Here is a 14374-nt window from a genome sequence, read left to right as displayed (position 1 = left end):
CTGGAAGCTAATTACTGAACTTTTCATTTACTGACCTGTGCACCTGATGGTAATGGTGGTGGGTGAGTCAGAATCCATTCTGTGGCTTGTTCTATTGATGTGGTGTGTATGAGGGCTTCCATTGCATGCTCTCTGGTGAACCCCATGTCCATCAGCTGAATTGAATGCACAGCGAGAAAAATCATTCAATTTCTATGGGATCATTGGAGATTTTGAGGTGTTAACAGTTTGTTTTGAAATGATACTCAAAGTTTCTTCTTGATCACTGACTACATTCTACCTGATAGATAAAAGTATTAGTGTAGTGTAGGCTTCACACTGCTAGTTGAAATGTTGCTTTGTATGTAACTAGTACGTTTAATTGACAACACTTATGAAACACAGAAGGAATTATTTTGAAAATTATGATTTGGCTACATAATGTGATCCAACTTTGTTACAGCGATTTCTTGTCTTAGTGTTACCATTATTGAATCGTTAATGCTTCCAGCGGCATATGCCCCAGAAAATCTGATGACATTGTATCAGATTTAGAAGTACACCACACACTCACTTGTTGGAGATGTTGAGGGTTAGTCTCAGGTTCTCGTCTGCCTAAGATACCTCCCAGACCACCAAGACTGCCAAGACCAGCAATGCTGGCAGCAGTACCACTACTGCCAGTGTCTGTGCCAGTGCTGGTACTAGTCCCAGCACCACCAGCACCGCCACCACTGCGACTAGCACCAGAACCAGCTCCAGCAGCACTACCACTTGATGTTGAAGCACCACTCTCCGCTGTTGCTGCTGTATTCACACCTAGCAACAATTTCTCTTTTTCAAGTCTCTCTTTAATCGTTGCCTCTCCTCGGAGGATGTGGCTGAGGATGGCAAGCATGCTTTCAGACATCCTGCCACCGTAGACTTTGAGGGGCTTCCTGTTCCACAGATTCATTATTGCATTGAATGCTGCCTGTCAGGGTCAACAATTAAAACAAAAAGACTCACGATTACAATTTTTGTACTGAAACATTAAAACCTCAGAACAGATTATGTTCTCAAGACAAATTAATGGCAGATTATGAAGGGACAATGATTTTATCCTGGGAATAATAATCAATACTGGACTAAAATATTCTGTGATAATATGTAGTGTTCGCTTCGGCGAAAATCACAGGTAATCATGGGAAACAAGGGAAAGAAAGGAAATACAGACAACAAACAAAATCAATCCAAAAGTATAAAAGAATGAACACCTATGAAGTAGTTTCTCTACAATCACAACCTACTTTAGTAGTTTACTGTAACAAGTAACCTTCACTTGTTTAATTAGGTCATAGTGTTGTTAGGAAATTTTCCATTTTGATATTATTCCTACCTTATGTGTGTGTATCAGGAACTGTACAGGACTGAATGGTACAAAACCTGCTTGAGTTGCCTTGGTGGGCAAAGTGTGTGGTGATTCCAGTACAGTCTTGGTGTTCACCATCTTTTCAACCAACATCAGCCATGCATCCAAAAACTCTCCGGTGCCATCTGCAAGAAGTGGCAAAGAGTCAAAATTGAATCAGAAATTGCTCTACATTCTTTCACAGTTTGTCAGAAATGCTCTCCATCAGAAGCTACTACTGATACAGTAGAAATACAGTAAATATTGACATACAAAGCCATCAATGGTTTAGCTCTGCCATTCTTCACACATCTGATTGAACAATAAAACCCAACACAAATATCTTTGCTCCAGTTCTAGATTGAAACTGAAAATCCCTGGGACAAAGCTAAAGTCACAGGGGAAAGGATCATTTGCACAATCTGCTCTATTCCTATGGAAACAACTGCTACCCCATAAAATATATGCTCTGCTCTAACTAAGGAAAGCTTCAAGTCTACACATAAAACATATTTCTTTCAGAGAGATTTTTGTAATAAACATTGTTCAGCACCAGCGATGATTCACGATGGATACTACTACTAGGTTAGTTATGTTATGTTTACCAGTTGAACACTTTTGAGGAACAGTAGGTATTACGCCTATGTTCCTCACCACAATGGAGTTCAACAACATGGATGTCTGTATGAAATCACTTCACGTATTGAATACCATGTCTTGCATGTATAGAAGAAATTGATTATCAAAGAACTAAACTTACCAGGAAGGTCAGGATGTTCTAGACCATCCTTTGCATCAACATTTCCTCCACTTGACAAGGCCCAATTGAAGGTTCTGCAATCAATTTCAAGACATTTATATACACTTAATGCAACATAAGACATTGGGTACACTTGGGAGGGGAGGGGACTGTGCAAGCTAGGACTGACAGCAACGCAGGTACACCACGACTGAGCAAAATTATGTAGATATGATTTTACAAATGATATGAATTCTTGTTTTGGTGGTCAGTCACCACACCTACATTTGCTTTTTAGGGCAATACTAGAGTTGATGGAAAGCTATGTTGTTTTTGTCCAAATTCTTGGTACATGGAACAGCCAGGCATACTTCTTCAACAGGTTGGTAGATACAGATTGCTGTATTTTACTGCTATGCTATTAACTTATCCATGGAAGCACTAAGCTACTTTGTGTTTTGCAATCAATACAAATTGATGGGAAATATTACACCAATTATCCACATTTATGTCTAACATAGTAGCAGAATACAACACTAAAATTTAACTGTCATCTTGTGATTTGTAGTTATCCACTTACTGAAACAGAGCAGCGTGTCCTCCAGATGACATGAACTTTTGCAGCATCAAATGGTAGGGATATTTCTTCTCATCAAATAGCATGGGTGATGTAAATCCAACTGAACATATGAAAAATGTCAATCTGAAATCAAAACAGATAAATTACACTTTCTGAGCAATTGTATTGACGAAAAATATTCAGAAGTTTTGCCAGGTAAAACAAAGCTAAAATACCAATAGCTAGAGCAAAGAGAGGTTCAATAACATTAGAGAAATATACACAGACTTCAGTGTTAATTATGCAGTAATTAACATAATTTGATCTACCTTATCCTCATATAGTAAACATACAGACAGGCATGCAAATGAGATGCAATTGAGACTGACTCTCCAGAATACCTCTCTTTGGTATATATACATATATCAAATGTGAGCTAAAAACAGAGGTTTTAGGAAGAAATTTGACAGGCTTGCCCAAAGGGTACTCAAACACAAAAACGCTGAAGAGCTTACCTGAATCTGGGAGTTGGTGAACAAGTTGGTGGCATCCAGGACAGTCCACTTGCTAGGAGTTTACACAGAGATGTTGCAGTCAGTCTGGCAGGCTCTGGAGGTAAACTGGGATTTGTGGGTAAATGGTGACTTCGCCGCTGCCTGACTGGGGAACCAACACATAGCTTGACAAGCAGTCCAAAGAGCTCAGCCAAGGCTCGCCCAAGCCTTGATGAAGCCGACAGCAACGGTTTTATTTGCTTCACCTGCTGTGTGAGCTGTGGAGACATTTTGATTTTATTTTTCCCATCCTGGGTCGTGACCACCTTATCGTCATCTATATCCATGGGTGTAATTCCATTGGAAGATGTATCCATCGGTACACTTCCTGTATCATTAGTCCTCACATTATTGCTTGTGGAAGCCTCAGGCTTATCATCTTTCCCTTTCCCAGTTTTCCCAAGTGAATCAGGTTGGAAGTCCTTTGGTAACAGCTTTTCCATGTCTCCTTTACCGAATTCAGAACTTTCTGGCAAGGAGTCAGGGGTGCAAAGAGCTAGCAGGATGGTGCTCTCCCACACCAATGAAGAATACAGTCTACTGAGTCCTTCAAGGACTTTCTGTCCAAGATCTGAACCCCAGTGATTGATTGAAATTGTCCTGATGTCACTCTGCAATGAAATTAAACAGCACTTAAAGAAAAGGCCAGAAACCGGGATGTCTTTTATCACTTGTCAAATACACTAGTTTCCTCCTCATTTTTGTGAATATAAATACTCTGCGTGTAACAAAAGCAAGCAGATTGTGAAACATTTACTGAGCTTATAACTATATGATGTGTAGGATATGTGTGGAAATAACAACCGGATATCCTGACATGTACCTTTAAAAAGGTGCCTTCCAGAGCAAAATAATACTTGCCCTGATAATCATGTCTTGCATACAGTAACCCAGTGTACTTCACCATTGATCTGAGCAAACCTGAAAGTGGATATGGTTTCCACCTGTTGATAGGGCAGGTTATAGTAATAGGAACTTTTACTCAAACTTCCCTTGATGAAACTGTCACTCGTTAACCCATGTCAGTAAGTATCCTCTTCCAATCTGAGAAATTTGTTTTTTGAATAAATTTCCGTGATAGGGTGAAAAAGGCAAGGGATGCTCATCATCTATGCACACTTACCGACCCAACCCTGCAAACATGGACAAACATCATAATGTAGGCATGTGCAGAAGCCATAGCATGTAACAATGGGGTGGCTGCAGCTGACAGGGGTGCCTCTGAAATGTTGGGTGCATTGGCCAATTCTCGGAGAAGTACTGATCCACCGGGAGCCTCCACAGGTTGGTGTAAGGGTTCCAGTGATTGCAAAACTTCATTTAAATGTAGAAGACCTTGTTTAAGCACTTGAGGTTCATGGGCTAGCGTCTGCAAGAAAAAAAGGTATCAGTATTGAGGGGTGAAAGGAATAAAATGTTATTTCTTTACTGTTACTGTTCCAACTATGTAACCACAAACTTTTGTCATCTGAGTCATCATCAGCTCATAATTGAAGTCACAAGCCAGTGTTAATAGCTGATGCAAAGTTCAAAAGACTGTCCGAATCTATGCAGATAAATGCAACTGCTTTTGACAATCTGCATCAAAATGACACAATACCACTTATTGATTACATCAGAACTGTATCAACACAAAGGCTTGGTCAGCATTTCAGGAACTAAGCAATACTGTTAATAACTTATTTTCTTCTAACTTGACACTTTCCACAAAAAATAGGTTCTCTCAGTAATAAGGTTTGAGGCAAACTTAACTAAAACAAGGCAGTATTGCTGAAGGCAATGAGTACTTGGGCCGTGATAGAGTAATTTTGAGGACAATATATACTACTATTCAAATATGGTCTTGAATTTCCTCCTGTCAATTAGGCATTTGATTAACTGGTTATTAAACGAAGCAATGGCATGACAACGGCAAAATATGTCTAGCAACTTTTGTGGAGCTTGAGGCAGGGGTTCTTTATTTATAGTGCAAATTGCTTAAACTCCTTAAATATTCAAATAACAGCAAATTTCTTTTGTTCTCGATGGTAGATGTCTAATATTTAGATGGGCATATTTAGATTTCTACCCTATAGTTATCCCTATATACCAAAAATCGGACATCCAGCTCTATTGGCTTGCTCAGAATTAGATATGCACATAATCAATGAGGTACAACATGTGGTGTCATAAGGTGTCCCATCATACCAATATGAAGGGTGTAGCACTTGTGGTTACTGAGTTGTGGACAAATATATATATTTGAGGTCAAAGGTCATTGAAGTCACGTCACATTTTGTCATAATAATTGTATTGCTAAGTTATTCCTATATACCAAAAATCAGACCTCTAGCTCTATTGGCTCGCTCAAAATAAGATATGTGCATAATTAATGAGGTACAATATATGGTGTCATAAGGTGTCCTATCATACCAAATATGAAGGGTGTAGCACTTGTGGTTACTGAGTTATGGACAATAATGTATATTTGAGGTCAAAGGTCACCAAGGTCACATGATATTTTGTCAAAATGTCTGATATATGTGCGTGAACCGATGGACTCACTGATGGACTCACAGACGGATATGACCCAATCTATAAGCCCCCTGGACTTTATCCGTGGGGACAAAAAACTGCATCCTTTAGCCAATATGAATACGATGAGAAACTAAATTTTTATTTTTCTTGGCCTTATACATGGGAGTCTATGGAGGTGTAAACTAAAAAGTCCTCTAACACGGTCAAATTCGATCGCATTGTGAAACAAATCGACGTGCATCTGTATGGGGTTGGGTTCTATTCTTGTGCCAAGTTTGAAAGAAATTGACCAGGGCATGTCTGAGATATCTGCGTGAACGGATGGACGGACGGACTGACATGACCAAACCTATAACTCCCCCAGGACTTCGTCAGTGGGCACTAAAAACAACGCAACAGTTATTACAGCTACACCGGCGGTAGGTTCATATCCAGAGCCCCGTACGGTCTGCCGCCGTCGCTTGAAAACAATCTCATAAACCTGGCCATATGGGCAACTGTGTATGGGCAGCTGGATGCTTGACTTCCCGGAGTCCGGAGAAGGCTAGCTGTCACGTTCAAGCTCAGGATTATTTGTCGATCAAATTTCAGTAAATTTACCTTACCTGGATGAAATTTTGTCTATAGGCTGAAATTTCGCCGAAGTTGACAAAATTGCATCAATTTTTCAGGTTCATATCCGAAATTTTTGAGTTTTGAGTGCAGACAGAAATAAGTTTTGAGGCAACATGGCTGCGACCCCATGTTGACCCCCAGCCCTGCGTACGATGAGCTATGTGCTACAGCTAACACACAGCATCGTACGCAGGGCTAGCGAGAGAGTTGCCGACATCGACGGTTATTTACGAGAAGTGAATAAAAAAGCTTATTTTTGGAAGCGATCAAGTAGCTGAGGTAGGCTGGGATACGACTTGGGCCCAAGAACGCTGAATTTCGGCAGTAATTTGGCTTTTTACGTCAAGTCCCAAAATGGATTTGAAGTCACCGACCTTACGTACGGGTCTTTGCAGGGCTGTGGTGAGCGGGGCGATTAGCTGTAGCGGAACACACAGCATCGTACGCAGGGCTAGTTGACCCCAAGTGAAATGTGTTCGCGATCGAATCTTCCTATATTTTTTTCAGAATTTTCGACAAAATCATTGCTTCTTAAATCTTTTGTAAAATATCAAATACTAAAATAAAAATGCGATGTGCCACGTCTCCAGATTTCTAAAATATCATTTGTTGACAGTTCGACGGAATACTCATTTCGCAAACTTGTGACGCAGTTGAAATTCAATACTGACCGCCAAATAATCTTAATGAGACGAGATCATTCTAGACATCCTCCAAATTATCCAACCATTCGCGTTAGAGTTCAGCTCGCTTAGAGTATCATAACATTCTTCGGCCTTCGTTTAGATCGACCCTAATCTCTCCCATTTAGGAAATAAATACACAAGCTACCTTGACAAAACTTCGTGCACCATCCAGGACCAAACGCACTACAATTCTGTCTTGACGTCATCATCTCCTTACCTGGTAATCGGCATACCGTATTTTTCAGCAAAGGAGACACAGAATACGTCGGAGTATTCAGTTTCAAAACGTATTACATTGTGTGATGTTGTCAAAAAAAGGTAATGTTACTGCAGTGGTATAAATTACAAAACACAAAAGTTCAAATCAGTTTATTTTGGACTGGCTTTACCCAACATTTCATATTGTTTCTTATGCCAGATTTGACCACGTGCTTACTGGCGACCCCTTACATGCAAATTTTGTGTCAAATGGTGTGTTCTCCTGAAAAAACAAACGTACGATTTCTATATGAAGGGGGCGAAATTTGCCCTCAAAACTCGAAACCACCCCTTTATGGGTGTACCTAGCTATTTTGAACGAGCTTCTGAATCTGCAGCTCTATTTTGAAATGATGGTCTGGTTTTCTCAGCTCAAGGATAAGTGTTCTCCATCGATGTGGGCATTACTATTCTCAACGGGGGTACAGTTTCCAGTCGTAATGTTTTTCATTTTGTCCGGGATATAAAACCTTTCCTTTTCACACTTTTACTTTAATTAACACTAGTCCACATCTTGTCAGCGATTAAACATGTTTCAAGTTTAAATGTTAAATTCTGGTCTCGGGCCCTCTTGTTCGACCAAACTGAAATTACCCCTCCCACTTTGGCTCGTCCAGTGGGCGTAGCAAGGGTAGTGCCATCGCCTAGGAAACGGAGGGTGCATAATTGTTGCATTTCGATGCATATTTTGATTATATTCAGAAGACTTTGTGGCAAAAACTCAGATAGAGAAGCATTAATATTCACATCTCACTTATTCAAGACTGGCTGAGAGCAGCACTTCCATTCAGTTAACATCATTACGCCATTTATTATGCCAAGAAAGATGAAGCCAAGACATTTTGCCCTCCCTGGTCTCAGCCAGAAATGGTTATACCTTACAGAGTTTTTCCCCACGGAATGAAAACAAATGTACTTGGGCTGAGGCCCAAGTACAATAATACTGCCACAAATTGTTTCAGTGGATAGAAATACAGCAGCAATATCACATATACATGTGGGTACACACAGATGAGGGAGAATGATCAACTAACTTACCAAGATGGATTTACAGACACTTGCGACAGCTTGGCAAGCAGGAGTGGTTGGGAAATCTACTGGTAAATTTGGCAGGCCAAGAATACCCATCAGAGGAATCAATCCCTTCTGTGTTACAAACTCCCGACAGTGATCATCAGTTGTGTTATTGCTCAAGATTGACTCCACAAACTTCATCTGAGAGAGAAAAAACACACATGGGCATTTGATCATCACGGTAAAAAATTTTTTCCATAACTCCAGGAAACCTCTTGCCAATAAGAAGCTGTACTTTTCGAGTCAAATTAATCAAAAATCTTTGCTGTAAAAAAAAGCAGTGAGCTGTTCATTAATGAAAAAGAGCTATAAATGGCATATTAATGACAATAGTTCCACTCACCACATTAAGCACATAATCTAAGAGAGGAATTGGGGTCCTAGTTTCTGATTCTACAGCTCTGAAATGCAGAAAAAGCAAAATTCATGGTTATCATTTAATTTTGACCAACTATAATCCTCAACAGTCAAACATTTGTGTCAAAATATTTACTCATGCATGGGCTAATATGAAAGATGACAAATATTTTTCAAAGGGTGTTAAACTGGTGTTTTCCCATTTGTTTCAGTCTCTGTTTGTTTTGCCAAACCCTTTCAATTTATCCAGTTCAGTCACCTTTTGAAAACAATGGCATGTAACCCATAGTATAATGAAAGGAAATTTTCAGGTACCATCGTGCAACGTGTGTCAGTGACAAGATGGTGTATGTTAAAGTTCTGTGTAAAATAAAATGCTGGCAGACAAAAATCGAACTCAGAATAGAGTGAAGATTTGATAATTTAAAAAGAAAAGAGCCATGTCTCACTGTGATTCTGTCTCTGTTTTAGGCGTGCTAGTTTGACTTGTTGTGCTTGATACATCATCTTCATCCTCTTCATCTTCACTAGACACCTCATTCTCACTGGTTGCTGATCTCACTGCCGCTGCTGAACCCTCTGGTTTGCCAGAACTCCTGCTACACACAAATTTGGCATCTCTACCCATTGCACATACCTCCTCAAGCAACTGTGAAATGATATGAAATATATCAAAGGCTGTAAATTTGATTTTCTTCCTGAGCAAAACCATGGAAAGGCTACTCTACTCACCTATAGTATACAGGAGTGAAGGGATATCCCGTAATTAGAATATCTTTGCAATACTCCCTCTTCTTGGGAATTAGAATGGCCTGTGTGTTTCGCTCAATATTTTGCTCAACGCCATAAGACAGTGCTATTTGTCAACCTCCCTCCTGTTATAGACCAACATATCTTGAGAGTAATGCCTGCACAGGGCAAGTATATTGAAAATCTGAATACTTTTAATGTTAAAGATATTTGATACTACAATGGTTCTACTCCGGAATAAAAAGGACGCGATGCGTTCTACAGACTCAGTACGCCCAAATAATCACGTGATGCTGGTACAAACAAGCCCACATGTGTACTAACGCGTATGGAAATACACGTACGTCTGTGCGCGTTTGCGCACATGGTTTTGTTTGTACCGTGGTCGATTCGAATTCCGGGTTTGGCCTATTGAAGTGCCTACCTTGATGATGGCTTTGGTTGCATCTGTTCTCAATGATGGTTGATGTCTCATCAGTTCATCCATAGCTCCTCCTAAATTTGATGCTGTATCACCTGCAAAAGACAGCAAGATAATTAGAATAAACTCCAGTGGCACTTGTTGTCCAGGTATGAGACAGGATTACTTTTTTATGTGTGATCTTAAGCTAAAAGCAGCGACTCATGTATGTTAAGTCCAGTCTTCGATTGAAATATCCATCTTATAAGTTAGTGCTTGGGTGACACAGTGAATAGGATAAATTTCCTCATTCCTTTGACAATGCAGAGCCAACTTCTTAGGTACAACAAAATCCAGTGATCTAGTATTCAAATGAGCATGTCATTCGAATGACATCCGTTTTGGCACAACTCTGAACACTACAAGCTGATGCAATTTGGATTTTGGTTTATCTGTATGTTTATTTCCGCTCCTCCACACATGAAACAGTAATTTGTGGCTTGTAACGAGTAACATTCACAGTAAAACTATTTTTGCATTGACAGGTATATCACTATTTCTACATTATAAGACACACCTCATCAATCCAATTCATCAATTCATTACTATATTTGCACAACACATCAATGATGGAAACCTTTCTTTACATAGCGTTCATCCTATTACTTGTTTCGATATACCTAGACAAACAATTTGAGTGTTAGCAATGATACGGTAGTACAGATTAGGAAAACTGTATTGTTTTTCATCTTTTTCAATCATTACCTGCAGGTTCTGAGCTTCTACGTCTTTTCATGGCAGGCAAGTAGTCGGGTGACAGCAAGACTTTGAAAAGCTTCTCAAAAGGTTTACATTTGACAAATGCCTGAAGACCTCGGGCATTCAAACACAGTGCGCTGAACACGTTGGGCAAGGAGCCCAAAACCTCTTTTGTGGCTGGAACCTGTGGACAAAAAATGTAAAGCCATGAAAAAAGTAAAATGGCACGATCACTTTATCTGATTATGAAAACATACTCTCAATAACACAGCTTCAGGTGTATCTGATTTTTCATTACTATGTTTGGTTGGTTATATTCTTTCAGCTCATGATATCATATGCCTTTGTCAATGACAAACAAATATTTATTAGAGAGATGCTTTCAAACTGCCAAATTGAACATACATGTGGGTTTTGTAACTATCAGCTTGATAAATGTAGTGTTCAATACTCCCTTTTTATGGGTACAGTTCATTGGAATAACACGTATGAAGTGCATTGCTATTACAAATACCCTGGTATGGAGATGATGATGCAAATTACATGGTATCTTTTATTACACATTGTATGTGCAATCTTTACTCTAAGATTTGCTTGATATTCTATCAATACACACCAAGGCCATAACAGACACTGGGAATGAGCGGCTGAGGGCAGCATACTTACATCTTTGATGAGCAGAGCATGCAGCATAACATCAGTTACACCACTGTCTTGTAATGACGATAACAGTGAGGGTTCTTGAAACACATACACTGTCACTAACTCACAAGCTGCAAAAAAGATGAACAAATAGTTTAGTTATGCATACAAAAACAGTGGCAATGCTCTCTTAATTTTCAGTTTTCTCTTTCATCACTTCATTCTTTGATTTGAAGAAAAACAAGAGTGAAATGTTACAAACTATGACAAGACGAGACTTCTTTGATTCTTCAACCCACTATAACACACACACTGTGTCCCTTTTTGAACTTAACAACACCAACTATGTATGGTAAATTTCCAATATTATATTTGTGGAGTGAAATGACCTTCAAGTGTTAAGGTGATGTGACATCACATTGTTTACTTCAAAAATATTAGACCCAATGTCATACATATTTGATCCTTGTTCAGTTTGATCCTATGAAAATCTTAGGCTATAAATTTACATACAATGATCTCATGATCATTAATGATATATACACAGAGTCAGTAATATTACTCAGGGTAGCTTTACAAGCTCACATTTATCCACTACAACAACCCAGCTGAAAAAAGAGTAATCTCTAGCCCGGTATAATCAGGAATAGATAGTATAACTTACCGAGGAGGAAGAGAGATGGCCCATAGTATTCTGCGTTGCTGATGACATGTTTCAGTGAGCTTGGTAGTGTACCATCCATGACTGGAAAAAATTGAACCAAACCAGGTATCATTATTTTATTTTGTGGAATCTCAGTTTCCATGACAAAACTGACGTACAGGGGTCAACTAGTAATTTCAAAGAAGATAGATGTAGTAATATTTCTTTAATAACATACATAGCTTTTGACAGGGCTGTACAGTGACCATACAAACGGATTATTTATATTGTTACTTAAGACCGATATGTCATCTGACACTGCTTGATAAAGGTCAGACCTTACACAGCACTGAAAAGGAAGCTAGCATGAGCCTTCAATGCCAAATGGTCTTCTTAATACCTACCATGCCTGATGCTATCTGAAAATGCTGGATCTTGGATGGCTTTCTTCAAGAAGTTTAACATGGACTTCAGCAATGCAGCTCTCTGAGGAAAACACTGCTGGCCTGGTTTTGCCGGTTCATTACCACCTTGTGACATGTCATCGTTCTCATCAACATAATCATTTATCTCCATCCCACCATTTCCTCCATCTTGGCCAGATCCTGCATTGTTTGTGTCCATGGCAACCATTTCATCATCCAGGTGGCCAGGGGATGATGGGTCTCCCTCTCTCTCCTCTCCTCCTTCAGCTGGCTGGTTGTTGAAAGTTGGTCTAATGACATAGGGAACCTCTCTTCTACAGATGTCAACTTCGTGCTGAAAAAAACATACTGGCTGTTAGAACTGCCAATATCAGATATTTGTATACCTTACTTGTTTCGATTTCAGAGCTTGAGCTTTAGATTATTTCAACATACCTGTGGTGTGAAGTTGACTCAACACTTTGTTATACAGTTTTCATCATATGCAAAATAACACTGACAATTCTTTCCACCAAAGCTGCTTATCAGTTTAAGTTCTGAGTAATTGGGAATAAATTCTCTTATAGAGGCCCCGCCAGTCCTTTTTTTTCTTACACTATATTTATCAATTCCTTGTGAAAAAATTTCTCAGCAAAAATCACATTTTTATTGTTTATCTGACATAAATAGTTCCTGTGAATTAAGAATGTACGCAGAAAAACGGCATAAGTGCTGATGACAAACACCAACACCTTAGATAACATCAACTGCCTTGATATTTACTTTTGCATTGCATTTTTCACAAACACTGATTGGTGCAGCATCTGAGGGACCAAGCAATGCTTACACTAAAAGTGCTGGAAAATTGGGGTTTTGTGGACCATGTAAGTCCATCATTGCAGGGACAACTCACCTGTAGCCTATCAACAAAGACTGTCAGACCATTGTGTACTGAAATGCCCCCATGTCAAGATTTGTGATCAGATCAACTACCCTTACAGCTCTTGTCACAAACTGCAAAGAAAAAAATAATTATATACTTTTTGAAGTACCTCTTTTGTTTGGCTGTATATTTCTGTGGAAATCTTTGAGACAAATTTGATTGAATACAGATCAGTGACATACTCTTAGCTGGCTCTATGATTCTAACAAAACTTTCAATTACAAAACAGAGAGATGACTGACAAATGATCAGCAGACATAATTCAAATTCCAGCCCTACGCAGTGTTCTCCACAAATGAAAATAAAGGCGGGCGGCTAATTAGCATATGTATTTGCATACAATTTACATATCACCAGGGCTATTCACAAGGCACCCAGTGATGAGATATACTTCTGACATTCTCAATATTTTTCTCCATTCAGCAGTGATTAATGGCAAGCTATACAATTTATTTTTACATTTAAATCCTGTATATTTACTTTAAATAAATAATAAAACATCAAAAGTGAAAAAAAACCACATTGAACTAATACAAACAATACACAATTTAGTAAATATATTGCACAATACCAACATGAAAATTCAAAAGTAGGCCTACATGAGAAGTAATCAGTGTTCGAAATAATCGGTGGCAAATGGTGGCACGTTTTCATGTGACCCTCTGTTACTATATGTTTGTCTGTAGCTGGATTGGTAAAGCCATGAACGTCTTTTTTTTACGTCCATGACAAGTTGACACGGGACTGAATAATGCACTAAGTTACAATGCGGAGTCAGCGGAGCATGCCTGCAGAGAAACATACGTTGACTTTAAAACTCAATTCATAATAAAGGGAGGCCCGAAAAAAAATGATACCAAGTATTTCCAAGAGAAAGATTTGAAATTTCATCGACTCTTAGTTCGGCAAACGTACAAAACTTCGACAACTGCGCGACGTAGGCTGCCATGCATGTTTGTGTGGAGCACGCCGGCGCACTAGATCTCGCTCACACGCGACCTTTGAACTATACAGTAGGCCTACAGAACCGTATGTACGGTACATAGCTGTTGTATTCGGATGATCACACGAATGATGATTTTAGCTCGTGCAGTTTCTTTTTACT

The 14374-nt window shown here is 39.2% G+C and overlaps 1 protein-coding gene across 1 annotated transcript in view; it reads right to left on the bottom strand.

The window, feature by feature from the left end:
- Positions 1-14374, bottom strand: part of LOC139135242 (E3 ubiquitin-protein ligase HUWE1-like) — a 55293-nt gene that overhangs the window by 39772 nt on the left and 1147 nt on the right. Inside the window, exons 2-17 of the mRNA XM_070702532.1 lie at positions 13240-13340; positions 12327-12681; positions 11944-12024; positions 11304-11410; positions 10644-10821; positions 9903-9994; positions 9178-9377; positions 8715-8772; positions 8336-8512; positions 4345-4590; positions 3183-3832; positions 2689-2811; positions 2130-2203; positions 1358-1515; positions 554-952; positions 36-155 (exon numbers count right to left, since the gene is read on the bottom strand). Of these exons, the coding sequence (XP_070558633.1) occupies positions 36-155; positions 554-952; positions 1358-1515; positions 2130-2203; positions 2689-2811; positions 3183-3832; positions 4345-4590; positions 8336-8512; positions 8715-8772; positions 9178-9377; positions 9903-9994; positions 10644-10821; positions 11304-11410; positions 11944-12024; positions 12327-12555 (2892 nt within the window). The 5' untranslated portion in view covers positions 12556-12681; positions 13240-13340. The remainder of the gene's footprint in view (positions 1-35; positions 156-553; positions 953-1357; positions 1516-2129; positions 2204-2688; positions 2812-3182; positions 3833-4344; positions 4591-8335; positions 8513-8714; positions 8773-9177; positions 9378-9902; positions 9995-10643; positions 10822-11303; positions 11411-11943; positions 12025-12326; positions 12682-13239; positions 13341-14374) is intronic.

The sequence above is a fragment of the Ptychodera flava genome, chromosome 6 (assembly GCF_041260155.1).
Source record: "Ptychodera flava strain L36383 chromosome 6, AS_Pfla_20210202, whole genome shotgun sequence".
Classification (NCBI taxonomy): domain Eukaryota; kingdom Metazoa; phylum Hemichordata; class Enteropneusta; family Ptychoderidae; genus Ptychodera; species Ptychodera flava.
The sequence above is the reverse complement of the archived record's forward strand: the minus strand, read 5'-3'. Positions and strand labels throughout refer to the sequence as shown.